This window comes from Drosophila novamexicana, unplaced genomic scaffold, assembly GCF_003285875.2.
Source record: "Drosophila novamexicana strain 15010-1031.04,08,12 unplaced genomic scaffold, DnovRS2.1 tig00000308-arrow-arrow-pilon, whole genome shotgun sequence".
Classification (NCBI taxonomy): domain Eukaryota; kingdom Metazoa; phylum Arthropoda; class Insecta; order Diptera; family Drosophilidae; genus Drosophila; species Drosophila novamexicana.
The window spans coordinates 1,121,440-1,145,200 of record NW_020824799.1 but is presented as its reverse complement, the minus strand read 5'-3'; the positions used below and the strand labels follow the sequence as shown (position 1 = coordinate 1,145,200).

At 39.5% G+C, this 23,761-nt stretch overlaps 5 protein-coding genes across 8 annotated transcripts; 2 read left to right on the top strand and 3 right to left on the bottom strand.

The window, feature by feature from the left end:
* Positions 1-75: 75 nt before the first annotated feature.
* On the bottom strand, positions 76-2,359 carry LOC115759409 (phospholipid phosphatase 5). The gene is made up of 4 exons (XM_030700300.1): positions 2,004-2,359; positions 1,400-1,689; positions 908-1,326; positions 76-833 (listed from the first exon to the last, which is right to left on the bottom strand). Exons 1-4 carry the CDS (start codon positions 2,118-2,120, stop codon positions 460-462), a joined length of 1,200 nt encoding a protein of 399 aa, XP_030556160.1. The 5' UTR covers positions 2,121-2,359; the 3' UTR covers positions 76-459.
* Positions 2,360-2,839: 480 nt separating this feature from the next.
* LOC115759413 lies at positions 2,840-3,485 on the top strand. The gene has a single exon (XM_030700303.1). It carries the CDS (start codon positions 2,937-2,939, stop codon positions 3,420-3,422), a length of 486 nt encoding a protein of 161 aa, XP_030556163.1. The 5' UTR covers positions 2,840-2,936; the 3' UTR covers positions 3,423-3,485.
* Positions 3,486-3,778: 293 nt separating this feature from the next.
* On the top strand, positions 3,779-10,199 carry LOC115759416 (phosphatidylinositol 4-kinase type 2-alpha). 4 transcript variants are annotated; one of them, XM_030700309.1, is made up of 8 exons: positions 3,779-4,227; positions 4,296-5,013; positions 7,518-7,636; positions 8,125-8,255; positions 8,317-8,512; positions 8,585-9,414; positions 9,481-9,549; positions 9,604-10,199. In XM_030700309.1, the coding sequence occupies exons 1-8, from the start codon at positions 4,036-4,038 to the stop codon at positions 9,605-9,607; spliced, it is 2,259 nt and encodes a 752-aa protein (XP_030556169.1). In that variant the 5' UTR covers positions 3,779-4,035; the 3' UTR covers positions 9,608-10,199. The 4 variants fall into 4 exon arrangements, with proteins under 4 accessions (XP_030556169.1, XP_030556168.1, XP_030556171.1 ...); XM_030700308.1 differs by having other exon boundaries at positions 3,780-4,227; positions 8,122-8,255; positions 9,604-10,198; XM_030700311.1 differs by lacking the exons at positions 3,779-4,227; positions 4,296-5,013 and adding an exon at positions 6,268-6,824 and having other exon boundaries at positions 9,604-10,184.
* On the bottom strand, positions 9,758-12,871 carry LOC115759417 (DNA cross-link repair protein SNM1). Its single transcript, XM_030700312.1, has 3 exons — positions 11,881-12,871; positions 11,364-11,817; positions 9,758-11,306 (listed from the first exon to the last, which is right to left on the bottom strand). Exons 1-3 carry the CDS (start codon positions 12,861-12,863, stop codon positions 10,779-10,781), a joined length of 1,965 nt encoding a protein of 654 aa, XP_030556172.1. The 5' UTR covers positions 12,864-12,871; the 3' UTR covers positions 9,758-10,778.
* A 233-nt stretch (positions 12,872-13,104) lies between these two features.
* On the bottom strand, positions 13,105-14,695 carry LOC115759491 (transcription initiation factor TFIID subunit 6). Its single transcript, XM_030700429.1, has 3 exons — positions 13,822-14,695; positions 13,591-13,760; positions 13,105-13,523 (listed from the first exon to the last, which is right to left on the bottom strand). The coding sequence occupies exons 1-3, from the start codon at positions 14,578-14,580 to the stop codon at positions 13,127-13,129; spliced, it is 1,326 nt and encodes a 441-aa protein (XP_030556289.1). The 5' UTR covers positions 14,581-14,695; the 3' UTR covers positions 13,105-13,126.
* Between the last annotated feature and the right edge of the window lie 9,066 nt (positions 14,696-23,761).

The window sequence follows — 23,761 nt, the reverse complement described above, 5'->3', positions numbered from 1 at the left end:
ATAACAATATTGAACTAGACGTGCGCGATTAACTGTAAGCAATGTACATAACTTAAATTATTGGACATAATTGTTTGAAATCTATTAATGATTAATATTTTATACTTATAGATACACATATTCAAGCTTCTTCATACTTAGCTTCATTGTTTGCTCCCACAAAATTTAACATTTAATTATTGATTTCTCCACTCCTGATACTAAGTCTAGCAATTGAACTAGAATAACAACTTCTTTCATTAGTGTAACCGACTATACTATGTTACGAGTACTACGTACTACATCTGACCTGAACAAAAATACGGCACAGCTGTGCATTAAAGCCCACATTAATTGGCATGGTTTACCTTAAGGAATACAGCTTCGACTTCGCAAGTCATTAAGTCACTAATTGGAAACCGCATGCACTTTTGTTGACCTTAGCAATACTTGTTTGATGTTGGTTCCTTGGGATGTTCTTCAGCGCCATTTGCTTGTCTGCTTACCAAGCAATGGCCTACACATTTCATCACCAGCATTTTCCACTGAACCTGCCTCCAAGCGCGTGTGTCTTGGCCAGCGAACAAAGGGTCTGCCCGCGTCGGTCGAGAATATTGAGGGATAATATTGCCGGTAGCTAATGTATCCGGTGGCCAGGCCGATTAGTGCGCCCACTACCACATCTTGCCAATGATGATGATAGTCACAGGTGCGACTGACGGCTACCAAGGCGGCCACAATAAGAGGCATAATGGCAATGAATAGACGCCAAGTGTGGCCCCGTCCGCGTGCATCGAAAGCCTGCAACTTGGAACCAACATAGTAGGTAACAAATCCAAAGCTGGCAAAGGCAACTGAAAAATATGCAGCGGAAGAGCCTGTTAGAGATCTGTAAGCTTCCGGATTGAATTCATGTGGGTCTACTTACAGGACGAATGGCCACTAGGGAAGCTTTTGCGGCCCTCGTTTATCACACTAGGGATGCCCGTGCAATTAAAATCGAGCAATGAGCTGCCAATCGCGTCGGTGGTCTCGTTTAGCACCATGACACCATCAGGAAAGCAACGATAAAAGAAGTCAGGACGTGGTCGTCCCACGCTAATCTTCAACAGACTCGTGGGTACGGCATTCGAGCACACCGCCAATGTCCATGCCCAGCTGGCTGCCCGAAAATCCCTGCGATCCTTGGTAAATATGTAGAATATTATTGTAAGTAACAACGGCACGGCTATAACAAAAAATAACAGATCGCCGCCCCTAACGATATCCGGTCGGGGTGGATTTTTGTACAGCCACAGCTCCTCGGAGTGGATTTGTCGCCGAAATGCGGACATTGTTTCCAGTTTACTAAATGGTTAGATTTATTAATATTTAATCATGATTCATTCTGCATGGCAATGAGATAAGCAGCATTACTCACAAAAAAATCAGCGTAATCACAATGCGTATGACAATGTCCACCACATCGCTATACTTCTTTCTACGGGCGGGCACTGGCGGATCTTGATCCGGTTCCGCTTCTGGCAGCAGCTCGTCGTTTTGTTTCAGCTCATTGCGCCACATATCGTTCCCGTCAACGACGTCCAAATCTTCAATGGAACTTTTGCCAAGACTACTGCGATGCGGCGTTGATTTGCTAGTCGTTGACATTTCGGCCACTTGGGTATTGTCCATTGACTGAGTGTGTTCTGTGCTGGGTCTCCTTGTTGTCTGAATAATTGATAAGGCAAAGTCATTAGGCTATTAGACGGAGTATATTAGGCAAATACATATATAACTATTGCTGCGATAAGATAAATAGGCACATGTACGATGCCGATGTAGAGAAGTACATGCAAACAAATATGTATGTATGTTCATGTACGGGTACATCAGAATTCGTTACATGATTCTGATGATTTGCGGAATGTGTACGTTATATAAATACAAGGTCAGGCATATTTGCAATATTTGTTCATAGTGTCATTTGTATTTATAGGTAAACACAGGCAAACCGAGACCAAATATCAATAAATTGGTGAGACCTGCGCTTCATCCGACCAAGACGAAGTGTCGTCAACGTCGTCTGGTTTGTTGTTGCTTGGCTGCTTTCCGCATTTTCGACTACGTAATTCCAAGTCTGCACTATGGCTTTGAAGCATTATCAGGCGCTCCTCAAATATAACTTCAACTTTGGAACTGTTTACAACGTTAACAGTTTAGTAATTATTGCGAATGTGTTGATTTTCGGGGAAGTCAACTGGTACAAGAAGTATTATTATTTAAACTAACTGCTAGTCGCTAATTGCACCGGGCTTTTATAAACTTTCTCTAATCCGCATTTGTGACAGATATATACCAAAAATTCCAACATCGCGCACCGACATTTCTATACTCTCTCAACACAATAAAAGAATTTTTATATGTTTTTGTTTTTTAATATCGAAATTTAATAATTAATTAAAATAAATCACATGTTAATTTTTAATTAAATTTTCTTGGTGAAATTGACGATAGTTATAGAAAATGCAAACAGCCTTTCTATAGAGTAAATTAGCATCTGTAGATATAAAGATGGGCTAACAGTAGTGTTGAGCATTACAGTTCAGCTTCAAGTTCCTTTAGTTCCATCTGTTGCACCAGCTAGTGGTTCAGTTTCTATGGTGTTATCAAAGCTTAATTTTATTATGTATAATAACAGTGTCGCAATTTACAACTATACAACTTACGTACTCAAACGGAAAAAATAATCTTTTAAAATTGTTCACTATTGAACTGCACATCCCTAATATAAAAAGGTTGGACCTCTACTTAACATATCACTGTAAGTAACATAAATAAAACACCGCATTGCCAACAATGTGAAATGTGAACAAGAACAGACCTGTTTCCGATCATATGATTGGAACTGATACGGTTTTTATTTTTCATAACAAAATTATTAAAACTTGTTCAATTATAGAAACTTTAACTTGAAAATGTCTACCGACAAGTGTGAAAATGATAGGATTGCTGCTGGACAATTGCTTGACACCCTCTATCTGGATATGTTTCATCTAATCGAAGCCCACACCCAATGCCGCACAGACATCGAACGCACGTACTCCAGTGGCGCCATTCTCCTAGCACGAACGAAATTCCAACAGGGAGGCCAATCAATATCCACCGCCCAGATACCAACAGAAAATAGTGCAGAGTTTAAAGCCCTATGCAGAGTGATAAATGCGCCAGACGAAGACAGAGCTGCCGGCATTACTATTGAGCGCTATGCCGTGGACAAGGAAAACGGCTATGTGGAGCCCTTGCATTGGTTTAGCGTATTGCCCCCAATAAATTTGCGAAATGCGGTGGAAAGGTTCAAGAAAGCTATTGAACTGGTAGCGGAGAGTACAAATCTGCAACGGGAGCTTAGCACTGTATTAAGTGGCATTAACAGATTGCGGCAAATTGTTGCGCTACGTTAGAAGTGAATGTATCGTGTAAATTACAAATGTATAATTAAGAATAAAGTTGAAAATTATTAGGACAACAAAAATTATTATTTTTTTAGTGTGACTGTTGTTTTTTTTTAAATCGATTTCAGTATTTAAAAATCGATAACATAATTAATTTAGAACGATTACAATAATGCGCAAGTGGATAGTCTCGTCAGCTGTTTGCAACATTATTTTACACTTTGTATTCTTAGTAAGTGGACAGTCTCGTTGCTCATCATTTTCGTATCTTGTTAATGAATCGATATATATATATATATATATATATACATATATATAGATATAAAGTTTACAGAAAGCAATCAATAATTGCTAAAAAGCAAATGTGCAACAAAAAATAAATTAAACCAATTACAGATTAAATTATAGAACATGCAAAATATGCATAAAAGAGGCGTACCGCCCAGCAGATAACAGTGTTCACGTTCGCCCGAAAAGCCACAGACGCGCGCCTTTGTTGCTCTGTCCGCGATTGCTAGCTTCGGGCGACATTCCCGTTTTGAGATTTGTCGCGCGTAGCTACCCCACCCAAAGCTACACACACGGGCACGCACACACGTCCTACTGCCGCCTAAGTGCAGCCATGAACAACGCTCAGCCGAAAGGGGCAACGCAAGCTGCAGAAGCGCCCTTGCTACAGTTAGAGGATGAGATGGATTTGATTGGTGACTTTGTCAAGCAGCAGGCAACAACAACAGCGAGCATTAATCAACTGGCACCTCTCCTAAACGGCTGCGATACAGGTGGGATCAATAAGTTGACTACCCAAGTCGAGGTGAGTTCGCCCGAAGCAATCCAAATCGTGGGAAAAGCAACGAATTAAAGTTTTTTCTCTGTGCACAGATAAATACAATTGGCGTGCATAGCAAGGCTACGAGCGGCAAGCGAAGGCAAAAACGAAAGCCAAAGAGAGATCGCGATCAAGTTCTATTATCAGTAGACGATGCTGATGCTGATAGTGATGATTCTGTCGCTTATGGTACTGATGATGTGGCGCCCATTGATGGTGCTGGCGGCGACGATGGTGAAAACGTTGATGTCTTTGCTGTTGGCAAGAAGCAACCGCAAAATAACCAACTGTTAATGCTGCACGACATCGGCGACGATGCCGATGCCGATGGCGACGACGAAGAAGAAGTTTTGCTGCACAATAATCTACCCGCCCTCCGCAATGGCAATGGCAATGGCAAATGCAAACACTCCGAGGAGAGCAGCGAGAGCGTTAGCGGCAGATCAAGCGCAACGACACCGCAGCTAGCCCCGCAGCTTGTGATTAGTCACACTGCAACACCAGCGCGACGCGCACCAAATACAACGTCATCGTCAGCAACATCCCCGCTGAAAGCAACGACACGCCTGCCCCACGAGGAGGCCGACGATATTTGCCTGGTGCCAGAAATCGACTTCGAGGGCATGTCCACGGACGCAGGCAGCGATAATCGCGAGTCACAGCCGCTGCTTGGCGGCGGAGGCGTCAGCCATGCCAGTCGCATTAGCGATCTACTCGGCGCTCTGGGACGCGGACATGATCACGTTGACCTCGTGTCAAACACATTTGGCGGTGAGTACTCAGTGCTGTGCAAACTGCAAACTGCAAACGAAGTCTTACAAACTTTTGTGGGGCTTCCTACCTAGTCTGTGTGTATCTCTTGCTCTCGTTCTTTCTGCCTGTGTGTGTGTGTAGATTACAATGCATGGCTGTCGTCGGGTACTTTAATTCTGTTATTCTACTTTCAAAGACATTCTATTGTGCGGCTTATCACACATTCACAAAGCCAACTAGGCTGCAAACCTTATCATAATCCAAACATGCAGGCGTGCAAATGCAAATGCCGTACAGCAATTTTTATAATATAACAATAGGTTCAGTCAAAGCTGTATTCAGAGATAAAACATTCAAGACATTTAATGTTGACTCGACATTGAATTGCAAAGCTAAACACAAATACCTACACTATGATTAACTGGGAGATACCCTGTTCAGTGTCCAAAAGTACAGAACCTTGTCAGGCATTTCAATGCAGTATAAATAGAACACTTGAATTCCATTTAGTTTAAAAATACCTATTAATTTGTTTGTTTACAAATTTGTACTCGCCTAAACACTCAAAAGACACGTGTTGCTTCCCAACCCTCAACGCTTCTCCCTTAGTATCCAATCGGTACAAAATATGGCATGCAGGTTTAATACCAAATTTGTGTCTCATTAGTTGATGTGAGTCATAAATTTGTTTATAATTACACAACTTTGTAACAGCCCTTCTATAGGCGCAGGGTATGTTATATTTTATTAATACGAACACTTGAGTAACTTCTCGATAGTAAAAAATATTATTTAATAAAAAAAAAAATTAAAGCAAGGAATTTAAATAATAGGGTACACATCAGTATTGCGCATATTATGAGCGAGTATTGCATCAGCTGTGTAAGAAAATTTCATTGACTATATAACTATAAATTGTTATATTATATATGAATGTATATATATATAAAGGCCTAAACAGCTGTGGTCTTTATGCCAGCTAGGAGATTCAGTAAACGGATCGTAACCAAGACGTTGTCAACAAGAGAGCGAGGTAATTTAAGAATCGTTGCAGCTATTTGCAGCTATAGATTGTTGTTATGCCAGCTATATTATATAGGCGACCGATTTGTAAACATTTCATTAGCACCCTTGACGCCGTAGTTCGTCGAACTGATCAAGAGAATATGCAAGTACAGATCCACTTAGTTGGGTTGCGAAATGTCTTTATCCATGCGTGACACTCAACTCTCTTGAGTACGACAAGGAAAACAACTGTTTTTGAAAGCCATTGGTTTTCCTTTCATAATTTAAAATAAATTCCTTTCGCTTACGAAGTAAATTGTTTGTTGGTGTTTCGTGTATAACATAACGTTATTTCTTTGTTACCATACGCGATCCGTGCCAAATTCAAAGTATTGCAAATTTAGTGCATGTAAAAATGGACGTTGTGATAAAAACGCTTGTCGACCAATGGACATAGTCAATATCAAAAGCGTACCACGAAAAATGATCAGCAATGGCGACAAACGAAATTGTGGCAGCTCATTCAGAGGCAGTTCATGCGGAGGCCGCCGACGATCGGTCTGCACATGTCGGTCCAGCGCCGGCCAAAGGGAACGATTCAGTTAGCAGGCAAGAGTCTGAGGAATCGTTATATGAGCAATACGTGTGTCATTGTTGTAAGCAAAAATGTAACGCTGAGGAAAAGGACTATCTGTCGGACGGCGAGGAGGAGCCGCCAATTCTGTACAGTGCGCCCTCCGGCATGCGGGACTCCGAAGACTCGGACACCTTTAAAATAGCACAGCCAAAATGTCAATGTGCCAATTGCCCGCTGAAGAACATGTGTAAGTGCCGGCAACACCGATGTGTGGGGCAGACCCTATCGAAATGCTTTCGATATGCAAATTTCTAGATATACTTTTTATGCTCCCATTATTTAATTCGACGGCAACCTGAAGCGAGTGTGCCTGGCCAGCCCGACACATATTCAATGATAATGTCGCGTTCGTTCAGCTATAGTCGCGAGCATTTTATACAGCAGGTGTTCACCATTTTCCAGGACCACTGCGACTTCAACGACAATTTCGACTTCATAGGTAGTGAGAGCTGAACAAAGGGAAAATATAGCTACTACTCGTATTCCTAAGGCTTCCCAAGCGGACGGACATTTATTTTCCTTTGCCATGCCGGCCTCGTGTCCCTTCTCTTGGCAAGTAATAAATAGTTTACAATATGCTCAAGTTGCGGTGACCTTGTGCTAATCAATATGCTGTCCACCCTCCCCACGCTTCTTATTCAGACTTCTACATACACGGCTGTCACGACAAGCCGGAGCCTCATTTAAGAAGCCAACTGGACAGCAGTTTATTATTTATTTAGCATTCGTTTTTTTTAAGTAAAGCTCCTCTTATTGCAGTCTGCTTTAAGGTGTTGCCAGGGGCATGCGCATTTTTGTGTTACGCACAAATTTCATTAGTTAATAATACAGAATATTTTATTGTCATGGAAACTATTTATGAAATTGTTTTTGATTCCAGACGATCCGCTCTTCTCGGAGATCGTGGCACAGGCTGAATATGCAATCGAGAAGGGTATTCTACCCGAGCGCATCTATCAGGGCAGCAGTGGCTCATATTTCGTCAAAGATGCCTCAAATGTAAGTCGAGTCTGATTTAACAACAAAAACTCAAAGGAACACATTTCTTCGGATACCCTTGCAGACGCAAAAAAAAACCTTTTTTTTATATATTTTTTTAATTATCATTTAATGCGTAACACTTCCATATCTGCAAGGGTATCCAACATATTTGTGTTTAAATATCATGCGCTTCGCATAGTCCAAGGTGCTAAGTCTTAGCCTTGAGATTAAATCATTTGACAGTGCATAGATAAAATATTCTAACAAACGGGGAAGTCTTGTAATTGAGCTACTTTTACATGACTTTTGGTTTGGCCTTGATACAAACCTATTTCATACATTTTAAATTGTTTGCCTAACAATTTCTATTTTCTTTTTGTTTATGCAAATTATTATTGAAATCTTGTAAATTTTCAAAATCTATCAAACCATTTTCTGTTTAGTTTAGAATATTGGGCTTATACGTGTAAATAAAATGTTCATTTTAATTTGTCAAATATTAGCAGAGATGTCTGGCCGTCTTTAAGCCTAAGGATGAAGAGCCATATGGCAGACTAAATCCCAAATGGACCAAGTGGATGCACAAGCTTTGTTGTCCCTGTTGTTTCGGGCGCGCCTGCTTAATACCAAATCAAGGGTATGAAAAAAGGGCGCATCAATAAATTGTGTAAGTTTATTAATTATGTTCGAATCCACAGCTATTTGTCCGAGTCTGGCGCCAGTTTGGTTGATCGTAAGCTGAATCTAAACGTGGTGCCCAAGACGCGTGTAGTTCGACTGGTGGCCGAGAGTTTCAACTATGCGCGCATAGATCGGCAGAAGGCCAAGCTAAAGAAACGCATCAAGGAGCATTATCCGTCGGCGCACTTCAACCGCATGAGCCTGCCGCTAAAAGTGAGTAGTAAACCCAGTTGATAATCCTAGTTGGGAAATCCCGGCTAATGCCTAATGCCTTCCGTTCCGCAGACTGGCTCGTTTCAGCTATTTGTAGAGGGCTATAAGGATGCCGACTATTGGCTGCGTCGATTTGAGCACGAGCAGCTGTCACCGGCACTGTCCAAATCCTTTCAGCTACAATTTGAGCGTTTGGTTGTGCTCGACTACATCATACGGAACACGGATCGGGGCAATGACAACTGGCTGATTAAATATGTGGCGCCTAAACTGGTGGGCGAGGTAGGTGGTACTGGTGGCAAGAGCATGGCACGAGCCAATAAACTGGTGCCTGGTCAGACAATAATCGACCTTAACGAACCGCCAATGCCGCTGGCCAATGATCAACAGCGCGTGACTGCTGGTGGTCAACCAGGACCTACTTCCATGGGCGCTAGTGAGCCTGCGATTGGTGGGGCCAGCAGCTATTTTAGTAGTGATGATGAAGTACCTAGCTCGAGTACTAAGAAGAACGCAAATACTCCGACGGAGCCTACATGGAATCTGGTGGAGGCACCACAAATAAGAATTGCCGCCATTGATAATGGCTTGGCGTTTCCCTTCAAGCATCCGGACTCCTGGCGCGCATACCCGTATCACTGGGCCTGGCTACCACAGGCCAAAATACCCTTTAGCGATGACATCAAAGATCAGGTACTGCCGCAGCTGTCCGACATGAACTTTGTGGAAGAAATCTGCACAGATCTGCTGTATTTATTCCAACAAGATCGCGGATTTGACAAGCGACTCTTTGAGCGGCAAATGTCTGTTATGCGGGGACAGATTCTAAACCTCACGCAAGCACTGAGGGATGGAAAATCGCCCGTGCAATTAGTCCAAATGCCAGCTGTTGTTGTTGAGCGGTAAGAACCGGTTTTGTTATAAAAACAATCTGATATTAATTGATGTTTTTCTCCATCTTTACAAAGGTCTAGTAGCAGTCGATTTTCTTCATTCACGCAGCGCTTCCAAAACAAGAGTCCTTTCTTTTCTTGGTGGTAGGTTTTTGGCTAACTAATACAATTTTCATATTTAAAACTACTCTGTTTCAGTTAATTGGCCGACTACATTCTGAATTCCTGTGTTACCCACCAAATCATTTGGACTGGTTCCGAAGTCATTCTCTACTTATGCGATTTCTTGTTATGAGCTATATAGCCAAAAGTGTTTAGTTGTAATCTGCTTCAATTTGGATTTTTGTTAAATTTGTTAGTTTTGGAGAACTGTCGTTAAAATCAATTTCTATTTATTTACATTACATATATTTACATATTGTACATGTTTATAATTAAGCAAGTTATTAATCCAACTGTTTGTATAGTCAATTGTTTAAATTGATAAAAATTGAATGAGCAGAAGTCAAAACAGTGTCCATTCCAAAATTCGTTACTCCAGCGCTTTCAATATTTGTATACATTAATTACTTATTTATACCTAAACATATCAGTGTGAATTGTTTACAAACCGCTTCAAATCATGTTGTCATTCGTACTGCTTAGACCAAGGACGCATTGAAGCTATTTATTTCAGCCCCTTGCATTGTGAATATCATCAAAAAACACAATATCAATATCCAATAAAGTTTATTTATCCATGATGTATTTACGTTAAGCATAATCTTTATAAACAAGTGTTACTATGTCAACTAGTGGAAAATCTATATAAAAAATAGAAATTAAATACAAATAATTTATATATATATATATAATTAAATATGCACATATAAAAAATGTAATCAAATATAATGCCTTGTATTGTATACAAAATGAATGTGGGCGACGCCTTGTTTAAATATGAATTACGTTGCCTCGGATGGGAACAATTGATATCGTTAATAAATTTGCAAATATAATTGTTGCTATCAGAATATATTTAACCCGGAAATGTGTTTGAATTAACATATACATTTCTGCAACGTAGATTATTTTTTTATTTAATTCGAAAGTATAGATTAATTGGGCTAACGCAAACACGCTGACAAATAAAAATATGGGTTTATATTAAAAATAAATGGGTAAACGTATAATGAAAATAAACTACGACTTGTCTGATTGTTAATCCTGATTCAGAAGTATTTTATTTTAAATTATTCTGCCAATTCGAACCTAAATATATAATCTAAGAAAACTGTCTTTTTTTTAAAGCAAGGGGAAAAATAAGTTAACTGAACTTTAAATTCAAACATAAACATAAACAAAACGCTTACAAATATCACTACTACAAAAATCTAAATAATTGAGAGCAAATCATTGGAAGCATCAGACATGAATCTGTCAACCGACCGATGCGCAGCGTCAGTGGAATCATCTTTGGCAGACTCTGCTATATCGAGAACGTCTAAGTTCTCCGAATTCGTGATGCCGCAGTTTTCAATTGGGCTCAATATCATATTAGTGCTTCTGTTTGCCATTGTCGGCCGCTTACGCTGGGGCGTCTCCAAAAACGTTGAAATGGAGGGCTGGTAGCTCTTGCTGAGCATACCGCCATATCCTTTATATCTGAACCAATTGGTCGGCACTGTGGGAGTAACGCAGAGATCTCTTCCTAAAGGAACTGTGCTTATGACATTTTTTGGCTTAAGAAAGCGCACAAAACGTTCCAGCTCTTTGTAGCTTGAATGTTCTGAATATTCCACTCCAATTACACTGATTCGCTTGCCATACGAAGGCTTTGAGTTCTTCTCCCAACCGCTTGGTCGTATGCCAAGCAGCATATCATAGTGGCCCTCAAATTTTTTAAAGTACTGATCAAGTTGCTGTGAGCAAGATGCATATTAGATAAGATTCATTATCGTTAAATAATAATATCGTACCGGATAGCTAATCTTTCCCATGTTGATTACATGCAGATTAGCCTCAAAGGGATCATCACAGAGGCTAAGCTTTAACTCTGGCCAATCGAGACAGTCGATTGCTTTGCGCCGATTAGGTTCCGTCCAGACACGCAGCCTAAACTCCTCGACCAATGCCAACCATACCTTCTCCTTGCCAATCAAATAGGAGCCACACACGTGCAATATACGCTTGTTGGCGTGCTTCTCGTGAAATTGGCGCACCAAGGAACAAACTCTATAAATACTGTCGGACTGATGACAAAAGTCATAATTCTGCGATAGATATGTGGTGTCCAGGTAAAGTAAATCAATATTTGGCTGGTTCCAGAAAATTGGCAACGACTCCATTTCAAAGCTGGCACGAAAGTCGCCAGTATGGAGGATACACTTGCCAGTGCTAAATTTAAAGATCAGCATTATAGCGCCCGGACAGCTATATCATATTGGAGTGAACGGTTAATCGATTAGATTAGCTTGATTGATAAACATTACTTACTGATTGGCATCTATAGCTGTGACTTCAATGTCATTGAGCGTAATGGACTGATCGACAGCAATTTCGTGGAGGTATTGACTGTCAATTGGAATGAACGTACGCACGAGGCTGGCCGTTATGGGGCTCATGTATAGAGGATGGGCAAACTTGCGGGTTAGGCCCACATAGTGATCGGCATGGTAGTGACTGAGAAAGTAATGTGTCGCATTTGGAATATCGCCAAACTGGAAGCCATCCACGACGAATGTTGTATCCTCTACAATCTTATAAGGCGGGCAACGCTTGCGCTGTCGTGTTTTGGGCATATTTTCTTTCGAAGAAGCCTCAGTCTCTAAATTCCTCTGTAGATTTAAACAAGGTATATTCACCATAGCTGGTGCTTCCGGCTGAACAGCCTCCAACACACTAAGCACCGCAGGCTTGTTATCTGATTCTGGTTCATCGTCGGAACAGAGATCAATGACGTCAGCCTGGGATGTCGCGCATTTCGCCTTGGCATTGCGCTGCAGCTGTGTTCGCTTTCGTGTGGGTTTCCGGCTAAGCTTGAGTTCCAATGAAATATCCGACACTTTGGACATACTTTCCGTCGTTGTCGACTTCTCATCGAACAATCGCTTGCATCCTTTACGTGGAGTACGGCGAAGTTTTGCTTTTCCAGGTGAGATTGTTGTGAAATGCTCAACTTTGTAGTTTTTTGTGCTGCTCTTGAAAAACGAATCAATGCGCAGTTGGCCCGGTAGCGGCTCCTTTTTCCCATTGCGCTTAACCACAGTGCTGCTAACAATAGCTGTAGCGTTTGTAATTTCATCTTTTATCTTCTTCTTTGTTGTTGTTGCTGCGCGTACTTTTCGCGCCTTTTTTTGTTTTTCTGGCGTTTTGGTTTCCTCCGAAATGCATTTTGTAGTTGATGCTACCTCATCAACATTTGAAATCTGTAACTCAGCCAAGTTTCTAAGGCGAATCGTTCCAACATTTGTAGACATGCTTGTGTCCTATAACCTGTTGGTGGACTGCACTTCTTCTGAAACTTCGATTATTCACTAGCATAAACATTGGAAAAATCATCGGAGGTCGTAAAACTATCGATATAATTGACGTTGCAATCGAAAATAGCTATCGATTTAGCACTTAACGGTCAAGTTATTTTGAAATTGAGCTGCTTATTGAAGCTAAAAATAAAACAATGATAATAATAAATAATTTACAATCTATTTCTTTTAATTGAATTATTGAATAGCGTTATGAACTAATCCATTGCTGCAATTTCGGCTGATAACTTTTGCTCATCGGCCTCTTCAACCACATCATCCATAATGCGCTCTAAAACAACGGCATCATATAATGAACAGCCTAGAAATCCATATTTTCGCGAATACTGCTCAAGAATATCAGGCGGTTCATGCATATTTTTAAGAATCGGAGCAGACATCTTCAAGAGTCTATGTCGTATGTAAATTGCCGCTTGTTTATTGAGATCATTATCGGATTCTTCCTTGGTTAGATGCATTTCAATTATGGCGGATATAGCACGTATTTGAGGTATGACGCAGCCCCGTACCGCATACTTTCCCATTTTTCTCAGCCCAATGAGAGAACCGTAAATCGTTGTTAAGGATGAACTTGGCAGACCAGCCTTATAGATACTGCAATTGAACTGTATGAATCAATACGAATCGTTGACAAATTTAATTTAAATTTAAAGGTACATACTTAATAACTCTTGGCATAATACTATTGTCGTCGCTGTCGAAAGTCTTCACAAGCTCGGCCATAATGTTGGCTGCGTATTCCCGCAATGCCCAATGATTTTGAACTGCCGGAAAGGCACAAACCTGCTGGGACACGGTACACGAGAGCACCGCTGGTATGAAAAGATGTAGCTAGAAAAGCCAATGAAAAAAATGAAATATAGCACTTGGTATTATCACACAGGGAACTCACATAGTTCTGTAGCTTTAAATTGGAATTGACGAGCAAGCTGTGCACCATGCGCATTAGATATAACAGCAGGGCGAAGTTCTGCTGCACCACGTTTACCTTGACAGCCTCGCCAATGAACAGGCTCAGCTTGGGCAGCATTGGTTGCAGCGATGAGTCGGAACTTAGTCGCTGCAGCGCATCTCGACGGGTTGGCTCGGAGATGCCCATGCAAGTTTCTGTGATCAGTACAAAGAATTCTTGCTGTTCCTTCGATAACGGAAACTTTTTGTTTCCCATCAGCAGCACTTGCTCGCGCTTTAGCCAGCGCTTGGGAGCACTTGTTGGAGCCGTAAGGGCTCTCGCCTCTGGCGTCAATGAGCGTCTCCTTATTGAAGCTGTGTCCAATGGCATTTGACACTTTCGTTTTATTACTCGAGACGTGGACACGGTGTCCTCCTTATCTTCGGATTCTGGCCAGTTGTAATTCAGGTGTAGCAGATCCAAATTAATATTATGCTCCTCCAAAGCGAATAACAAGTGCTCCATTTTAACTTTTGAGGAACGTGTCCGTCGCGCATATTTCACGGCCTCAACAACGATTTTGCTTATGTCCTCGCGCACATTCTGTGCCACAGTATGGACCATGTGTCCAGTCAACGTTTCACCTATGTAAACCTTGGATATATTCTGCAAGGATGTCCTAGAAAGCGTTGCAGTATATATACGTTTCCAGTCTTCGTTGATTGAATCCATAATATATCCATAATATTTCATTTTCATTTTAAAACTTCATATAAAGCATACATAAACTAATTTAAACAAATTCTTAAGAAAAGTGGCCTACATTAAATTGTTTGTCCTGAGAAATTATTACGTGCGTCAAACAGCTGATGGGTTTGACAGTTGGGCTTGGCTGTCAATGGACTTATTGATAGTTAAGAGATGCGAAAATTTGGTGCAAGCAGCAGACGTGGAAATGTTAAATATGAACATAGTTACGTTTCTTATATAAACTTGGGATCAATTGCATTTTTACGAAAAGAAACGGAACTGGCATTATTACAATAAACATTTCTTTAAGGGCTTAAATTTATACAATTTATACAATTTATACAGTTTTGCTCGAGTTATGGGGGTGGGAAATTTCGACCTATGTCTATATACGAGTCTTAGGGGTAAGATTTGGACATGAAATTCGACTAAAATTTACGTAGTCAGATTTAAATGCCAGTTTAATTTAGACGGAAAACTATGTACAAAAAATCAAGCCCTATGGAAATCGGTTCAGTTTTGAAACGTCATATCTCCGCGCGGAGCTATGTCGTTTTGAAACGTCATATCATATCGATTTTTATCGATTGCTTGGGAGTAAGTTATCGATTATCGGAAGCAAACTCGATCTGCGCAGGCACTAGGAGGACCTACATCTAAAATTTCAAGTCTCTAGCTCTTATAGGTTCTGAAATCCTTGCGGACATACATACGGACGGACGGACAGACAGACGGACATGGCTAGATCGACTCCGCTATTGATGCTGATCAAGAATATATACACTTTATGGTGTCGGAGAAGTTTCCTTCTGCCTGTTACATACATATGGATTTTGCACAAATACAATATACCCTTATACCCATTTTTGATGGGTTCAGGGAATAAAAAACAAGCCCTATGAAAATCGGTTCAATTTTGGCCGAGTTATGGGGGTGGGAAATATCGACCTATGTCTATATACGAATCTTAGGGATAAGATTTTGACATGAAATTCGACTCAAATTTAGGTAGTCAGATTTGAATGCCAGATTAATTAAGACGGAAAACTATGTACAAAAAATCAAGCCCTATGGAAATCGGTTCAGTTTTGGCCGAGTTATGGGGATGAGAAATTTCGACCTATGTCCATATACGAGTCTTAGGGGTAAGATTTTGACATGAAATTTCGAATAAAATTTACGCAGTCAGATTTGAATGCCAGATTAATTAAGACGGGAAACTATGTATAAAAAATCATGCCCTATGGAAATCGGTTCAGTTTTGGCCGAGTTATGGGGGTGGGAAATTTCGACCTATGTCTATATACGAATCTTTAGGGTAAGATTTGGACATGGATTTCGACAAAAATTTACGTAGTCAGATTTGAATGCCAGATTAATCGAGATGGAAAACTATGTACAAAAAATCATGCCCTATGGAAATCGGTTCAATTTTGGCCGAGTTATGGGGGTGGGAAATATCGACCTATGTCTATATGCGAGTCTTAGGGGTAAGATTTGGACATGAAATTCGAATCAAATTTAGGTAGTCAGATTTGAATGCCAGATTAATTAAGACAGAAAACTATGTACAAAAAATCAAGCCCTATGGAAATCGGTTCAATTTTGGCCGAGTAATGGGGGTGGGAAATTTCGACCTATGTCTATATACGAGTCTTAGGGGTAAGATTTGGACATGAAATTCGACTAAAATTTACACAGTCAGATTTGAATACCAGATTAATTAAGACGGAAAACTATGTACAAAAAATCAAGCCCTATGGAAATCGGTTCAGTTTTGGCCGAGTTATGGGGGTGGGAAATATCGACCTATGTCTATATACGAATCTTTGGGGTAAGATTTGGACATGGATTTCGACTAAAATTTACGTAGTCAGATTTGAATGCCAGATTAATTAAGACGGAAAACTATGTACAAAAAATCAAGCCCTATGGAAATCGGTTCAGTTTTGGCCGAGTTATGGGGGTGGGAAATTTCGACCTATGTCTATATACGAATCTTTAGGGTAAGATTTGGACATGGATTTCGACTAAAATTTACGTAGTCAGATTTGAATGCCAGATTAATCGAGATGGAAATCTATGTACAAAAAATCAAGCCCTATGGAAATCGGTTCAATTTTGGCCGAGTTATGGGGGTGGGAAATTTCGACCTATCTCTATATGCGAGTCTTAGGGGTAAGATTTGGACATGAAATTCGATTAAAATTTACATAGTCAGATTTAAATGCCAGTTTAATTAAGACGGAAAACTATGTACAAAAAATCAAGCCCTATGGAAATCGGTTCAATTTTGGCCGAGTTATGGGGGTGGGAAATTTCGACCTATGTCTATATACGAGTCTTAGGGGTAAGATTTGGACATGAAATTCGACTAAAATTAACATAGTCAGATTTAAATGCCAGTGTAATTTAGACGGAAAACTATGTACAAAAAATCAAGCCCTATGGAAATTGGTTCAATTTTGGCCGAGTTATGGGGGTGGGAAATATCGACCTATGTCTATATACGAGTCTTAGGGGTAAGATTTTGACATGAAATTCGACTAAAATTTACGTAGTCAGATTTGAATACCAGATTAATTAAGACGGAAAACTATGTACAAAAAATCAAGCCCTATGGAAATCGGTTCAGTTTTGGCCGAGTTATGGGGGTGGGAAATATCGACCTATGTCTATATACGAATCTTTGGGGTAAGATTTGGACATGGATTTCGACTAAAATTTACGTAGTCAGATTTGAATGCCAGATTAATCGAGATGGAAAACTATGTACAAAAAATCAAGCCCAATGGAAATCGGTTCAGTTTTGGCCGAGTTATGGGGGTGGGAAATATCGACCTATGTCTATATACGAATCTTTGGGGTAAGATTTGGACATGGATTTCGACTAAAATTTACGTAGTCAGATTTGAATGCCAGATTAATTAACACGGAAAACTATGTACAAAAAATCAAGCCCTATGGAAATCGGTTCAGTTTTGGCCGAGTTATGGGGGTGGGAAATTTCGACCTATGTCTATATACGAGTCTTAGGGGTAAGATTTGGACATGAAATTCGACTAAAATTTACATAGTCAGATTTAAATGCCAGTTTAATTTAGACGGAAAACTATGTACAAAAAATCAAGCCCTATGGAAATCGGTTCAATTTTGGCCGAGTTATGGGGGTGGGAAATATCGACCTATGTCTATATACGAATCTTTGGGGTAAGATTTGGACATGGATTTCGACTTAAATTTACGTAGTCAGATTTGAATGCCAGATTAATTAAGACGGAAAACTATGTACAAAAAATCAAGCCCTATGGAAATCGGTTCAGTTTTGGCCGAGTTATGGGGGTGGGAAATTTCGACCTATGTCTATATACGAGTCTTAGGGGTAAGATTTGGACATGAAATTCGACTAAAATTTACATAGTCAGATTTGAATACCAGATTAATTAAGACGGAAAACTATGTACAAAAAATCAAGCCCTATGGAAATCGGTTCAGTTTTGGCCGAGTTATGGGGGTGGGAAATATCGACCTATGTCTATATACGAATCTTTGGGGTAAGATTTGGACATGGATTTCGACTAAAATTTACGTAGTCAGATTTGAATGCCAGATTAATCGAGATGGAAAACTATGTACAAAAAATCAAGCCCAATGGAAATCGGTTCAGTTTTGGCCGAGTTATGGGGGTGGGAAATTTCGACCTATGTCAATATACGAGTCTTAGGGGTAAGATTTGGACATGAAATTCGACTAAAATTTACATAGTCAGATTTAAATGCCAGTTTAATTTAGACGGAAAACTATGTACAAAAAATCAAGCCCCATGGAAATCGGTTCAATTTTGGCCGAGTTATGGAGGTGGGAAATTTCGACCTATGTCTATATACGAGTCTTAGGGGTAAGATTTGGACATGAAATTCGACTAAAATTTACATAGTCAGATTTAAATGCCAGTTTAATTTAGACGGAAAACTATGTACAAAAAATCAAGCCCTATGGAAATCGGTTCAGTTTTGGCCGAGTTATGGGGGTGGGAAATTTCGACCTATCTCTATATGCGAGTCTTAGGGGTAAGATTTGGACATGAAATTCGACTAAAATTTACATAGTCAGATTTAAATGCCAGTTTAATTTAGACGGAAAACTATGTACAAAAAATCAAGCCCTATGGAAATCGGTTCAATTTTGGCCGAGTTATGGGGGTGGGAAATTTCGACCTATGTCTATATACGAGTCTTAGGGGTAAGATTTGGACATGAAATTCGACTAAAATTTACATAGTCAGATTTAAATGCCAGTTTAATTTAGACGGAAAACTATGTACAAAAAATCAAGCCCTATGGAAATCGGTTCAATTTTGGCCGAGTTATGGGGGTGGAAAATTTCGACCTGTGTCTATATACGAGTCTTAGGTGTAAGATTTTGACATGAAATTCGACTAAAATTTACGTAGTCAGATTTGAATACCAGATTAATTAAGACGGAAAACTATGTACAAAAAATCAAGCCCTATGGAAATCGGTTCAGTTTTGGCCGAGTTATGGGGGTGGGAAATATCGACCTATGTCTATATACGAATCTTTGGGGTAAGATTTGGACATGGATTTCGACTAAAATTTACGTAGTCAGATTAATCGAGATGGAAAACTATGTACAAAAAATCAAGCCCAATGGAAATCGGTTCAATTTTGGCCGAGTTATGGGGGTGGGAAATTTCGACCTATCTCTATATGCGAGTCTTAGGGGTAAGATTTGGACATGAAATTCGACTAAAATTTACATAGTCAGATTTAAATGCCAGTTTAATTTAGACGGAAAACTATGTACAAAAAATCAAGCCCTATGGAAATCGGTTCAATTTTGGCCGAGTTATGGGGGTGGAAAATTTCGACCTGTGTCTATATACGAGTCTTAGGGGTAAGATTTGGACATGGATTTCGACTAAAATTTACGTAGTCAGATTTGAATGCCAGATTAATTAAGACGGAAAACTATGTACAAAAAATCAAGCCCTATGGAAATCGGTTCAATTTTGGCCGAGTTATGGGGGTGGGAAATTTCGACCTATGTCTATATACGAGTCTTAGGGGTAAGATTTGGACATGAAATTCGACTAAAATTTACATAGTCAGATTTAAATGCCAGTTTAATTAAGACGGAAAACTATGTACAAAAAATCAAGCCCTATGGAAATGGGTTCAGTTTTGGCCGAGTTATGGGGGTGGGAAATTTCGACCTATGTCTATATACGAGTCTTAGGGGTAAGATTTTGACATGAAATTCGACTAAAATTTACGTAGCCAGATTTGAATACCAGATTAATTAAGGCGGAAAACTAAGTACAAAAAATCAAGCCCTATGGAAATCGGTTCAGTTTTGGCCGAGTTATAGGGGTGGGAAATTTCGACCTATCTCTATATGCGAGTCTTAGGGGTAAGATTTGGACATGAAATTCGACTAAAATTTACATAGTCAGATTTAAATGCCAGTTTTATTTAGACGGAAAACTATGTACAAAAAATCAAGCCCTGTGGAAATCGGTTCAATTTTGGCCGAGTTATGGGGGTGGGAAATTTCGACCTATGTCTATATACGAGTCTTAGGGGTAAGATTTGGACATGGATTTCGAGTAAAATTTACGTAGTCAGATTTAAATGCCAGTTTAATTTAGACGGAAAACTATGTACAAAAAATTAAGCCCTATGGAAATCGGTTCAATTTTGGCCGAGTTATGGGGGTGGGAAATTTCGACCTATGTCTATATACGAGTCTTAGGGGTAAGATTTGGACATGAAATTCGACTAAAATTTACATAGTCAGATTTAAATGCCAGTTTAATTTAGACGGAAAACTATGTACAAAAAATCAAGCCCTGTGGAAATCGGTTCAATTTTGGCCGAGTTATGGGGGTGGGAAATTTCGACCTATGTCTATATGCGAGTCTTAGGGGTAAGATTTGGACATGAAATTCGACTAAAATTTACATAGTCAGATTAAAATGCCAGTTTAATTTAGACGGAAAACTATGTACAAAAAATCAAGCCCTGTGGAAATCGGTTCAATTTTGGCCGAGTTATGGGGGTGGGAAATTTCGACCTATGTCTATATACGAGTCTTAGGGGTAAGATTTGGACATGAAATTCGACTAAAATTTACATAGTCAGATTTAAATGCCAGTTTAATTTAGACGGAAAACTATGTACAAAAAATCAAGCCCTATGGAAATCGGTTCAGTTTTGGCCGAGTTATGGGGGTGGGAAATTTCGACCTATGTCTATATACGAGTCTTAGGGGTAAGATTTTGACATGAAATTCGACTAAAATTTACGTAACCAGATTTGAATACCAGATTAATTAAGACGGAAAACTATGTACAAAAAATCAAGCCCTATGGAAATCGGTTCAGTTTTGGCCGAGTTATGGGGGTGGGAAATATCGACCTATGTCTATATACGAATCTTTGGGGTAAGATTTGGACATGGATTTCGACTAAAATTTACGTAGTCAGATTTGAATGCCAGATTAATTAAGGCGGAAAACTAAGTACAAAAAATCAAGCCCTATGGAAATCGGTTCAGTTTTGGCCGAGTTATGGGGGTGGGAAATTTCGACCTATCTCTATATGCGAGTCTTAGGGGTAAGATTTGGACATGAAATTCGACTAAAATTTACATAGTCAGATTTAAATGCCAGTTTAATTTAGACGGAAAACTATGTACAAATAATCAAGCCCTGTGGAAATCGGTTCAATTTTGGCCGAGTTATGGGGGTGGGAAATTTCGACCTATGTCTATATACGAGTCTTAGGGGTAAGATTTGGACATGAAATTCGACTAAAATTTACATAGTCAGATTTAAATGCCAGTTTAATTTAGACGGAAAACTATGTACAAAAAATCAAGCCCTATGGAAATCGGTTCAATTTTGGCCGAGTTATGGGGGTGGGAAATTTCGACCTATGTCTATATACGAGTCTTAGGGGTAAGATTTGGACATGAAATTCGACTAAAATTTACATAGTCAGATTTAAATGCCAGTTTAATTTAGACGGAAAACTATGTACAAAAAATCAAGCCCTATGGAAATCGGTTCAGTTTTGGCCGAGTTATGGGGGTGGGAAATTTCGACCTATGTCTATATACGAGTCTTAGGGGTAAGATTTTGACATGAAATTCGACTAAAATTTACGTAGCCAGATTTGAATACCAGATTAATTAAGACGGAAAACTATGTACAAAAAATCAAGCCCTATGGAAATCGGTTCAGTTTTGGCCGAGTTATGGGGGTGGGAAATATCGACCTATGTCTATATACGAATCTTTGGGGTAAGATTTGGACATGGATTTCGACTAAAATTTACGTAGTCAGATTTGAATGCCAGATTAATTAAGGCGGAAAACTAAGTACAAAAAATCAAGCCCTATGGAAATCGGTTCAGTTTTGGCCGAGTTATGGGGGTGGGAAATTTCGACCTATGTCTATATACGAGTCTTAGGGGTAAGATTTTGACATGAAATTCGACTAAAATTTACGTAGCCAGATTTGAATACCAGATTAATTAAGACGGAAAACTATGTACAAAAAATCAAGCCCTATGGAAATCGGTTCAGTTTTGGCCGAGTTATGGGGGTGGGAAATTTCGACCTATGTCTATATACGAGTCTTAGGTGTAAGATTTTGACATGAAATTCGACTAAAATTTACATAGTCAGATTTAAATGCCAGTTTAATTTAGACGGAAAACTATGTACAAAAAATCAAGCCCTATGGAAATCGGTTCAGTTTTGGCCGAGTTATGGGGGTGGGAAATTTCGACCTATGTCTATATACGAGTCTTAGGCGTAAGATTTGGACATGGATTTCGACTAAAATTTACGTAGTCAGATTTGAATGCCAGATTAATCGAGATGGAAAACTATGTACAAAAAATCAAGCCCTATGGAAATCGGTTCAATTTTGGCCGAGTTATGGGGGTGGGAAATTTCGACCTATGTCTATATACGAGTCTTAGGGGTAAGATTTGGACATGAAATTCGACTAAAATTTACATAGTCAGATTTAAATGCCAGTTTAATTTAGACGGAAAACTATGTACAAAAAATCAAGCCCTATGGAAATCGGTTCAATTTTGGCCGAGTTATGGGGGTGGGAAATTTCGACCTATGTCTATATACGAGTCTTAGGGGTAAGATTTGGACATGAAATTCGACTAAAATTTACGTAGCCAGATTTGAATACCAGATTAATTAAGACGGAAAACTATGTACAAAAAATCAAGCCCTATGGAAATCGGTTCAGTTTTGGCCGAGTTATGGGGGTGGGAAATTTCGACCTATGTCTATATACGAGTCTTAGGGGTAAGATTTTGACATGAAATTCGACTAAAATTTACATAGTCAGATTTAAATGCCAGTTTAATTTAGACGGAAAACTATGTACAAAAAATCAAGCCCTATGGAAATCGGTTCAGTTTTGGCCGAGTTATGGGGGTGGGAAATTTCGACCTATGTCTATATACGAGTCTTAGGCGTAAGATTTGGACATGGATTTCGACTAAAATTTACGTAGTCAGATTTGAATGCCAGATTAATCGAGATGGAAAACTATGTACAAAAAATCAAGCCCTATGGAAATCGGTTCAATTTTGGCCGAGTTATGGGGGTGGGAAATTTCGACCTATGTCTATATACGAGTCTTAGGGGTAAGATTTTGGACATGAAATTCGACTAAAATTTACATAGTCAGATTTAAATGCCAGATTAATCGAGATGGAAAACTATGTACAAAAAATCAAGCCCTATGGAAATCGGTTCAATTTTGGCCGAGTTATGGGGGTGGGAAATTTCGACCTATGTCTATATACGAGTCTTAGGGGTAAGATTTTGGACATGAAATTCGACTAAAATTTACATAGTCAGATTTAAATGCCAGTTTAATTTAGACGGAAAACTATGTACAAAAAATCAAGCCCTATGGAAATCGGTTCAATTTTGGCCGAGTTATGGGGGTGGGAAATTTCGACCTATGTCTATATACGAGTCTTAGGGGTAAGATTTTGACATGAAATTCGACTAAAATTTACGTAGTCAGATTTGAATGCCAGATTCATTAAGGCGGAAAACTATGTACAAAAAATCAAGCCCTATGGAAATCGGTTCAGTTTTGGCCGAGTTATGGGGGTGGGAAATTT

Bases quoted from the DNA above. Each gene is read 5' to 3' on its own strand.
- LOC115759491 (XM_030700429.1), bottom strand. From the start codon at position 14,580: ATGAAAATGAAATATTATGGATATATTATGGATTCAATCAACGAAGAC. The intron at 13,761-13,821 runs GTGAGTTCCCTG...TGGCTTTTCTAG, and splicing joins ATTTAAAGCTACAGAACTAT to CTACATCTTTTCATACCAGC. The intron at 13,524-13,590 runs GTATGTACCTTT...GTTCAATTGCAG, and splicing joins ATTATGCCAAGAGTTATTAA to TATCTATAAGGCTGGTCTGC.
- LOC115759413 (XM_030700303.1), top strand. From the start codon at position 2,937: ATGTCTACCGACAAGTGTGAAAATGATAGGATTGCTGCTGGACAATTG.
- LOC115759416 (XM_030700308.1), top strand. From the start codon at position 4,036: ATGAACAACGCTCAGCCGAAAGGGGCAACGCAAGCTGCAGAAGCGCCC. The intron at 5,014-7,517 runs GTGAGTACTCAG...TTTTGATTCCAG, and splicing joins CGTGTCAAACACATTTGGCG to ACGATCCGCTCTTCTCGGAG. The intron at 9,415-9,480 runs GTAAGAACCGGT...ATCTTTACAAAG, and splicing joins CCAGCTGTTGTTGTTGAGCG to GTCTAGTAGCAGTCGATTTT.
- LOC115759417 (XM_030700312.1), bottom strand. From the start codon at position 12,863: ATGTCTACAAATGTTGGAACGATTCGCCTTAGAAACTTGGCTGAGTTA. The intron at 11,818-11,880 runs GTAAGTAATGTT...AATATGATATAG, and splicing joins ACAGCTATAGATGCCAATCA to CTGTCCGGGCGCTATAATGC. The intron at 11,307-11,363 runs GTACGATATTAT...TCTTGCTCACAG, and splicing joins TGGGAAAGATTAGCTATCCG to CAACTTGATCAGTACTTTAA.
- LOC115759409 (XM_030700300.1), bottom strand. From the start codon at position 2,120: ATGCTTCAAAGCCATAGTGCAGACTTGGAATTACGTAGTCGAAAATGC. The intron at 1,690-2,003 runs GTCTCACCAATT...TCAATTATTCAG, and splicing joins CTTGGTCGGATGAAGCGCAG to ACAACAAGGAGACCCAGCAC. The intron at 834-907 runs GTAAGTAGACCC...CATATTTTTCAG, and splicing joins CCCTAGTGGCCATTCGTCCT to TTGCCTTTGCCAGCTTTGGA.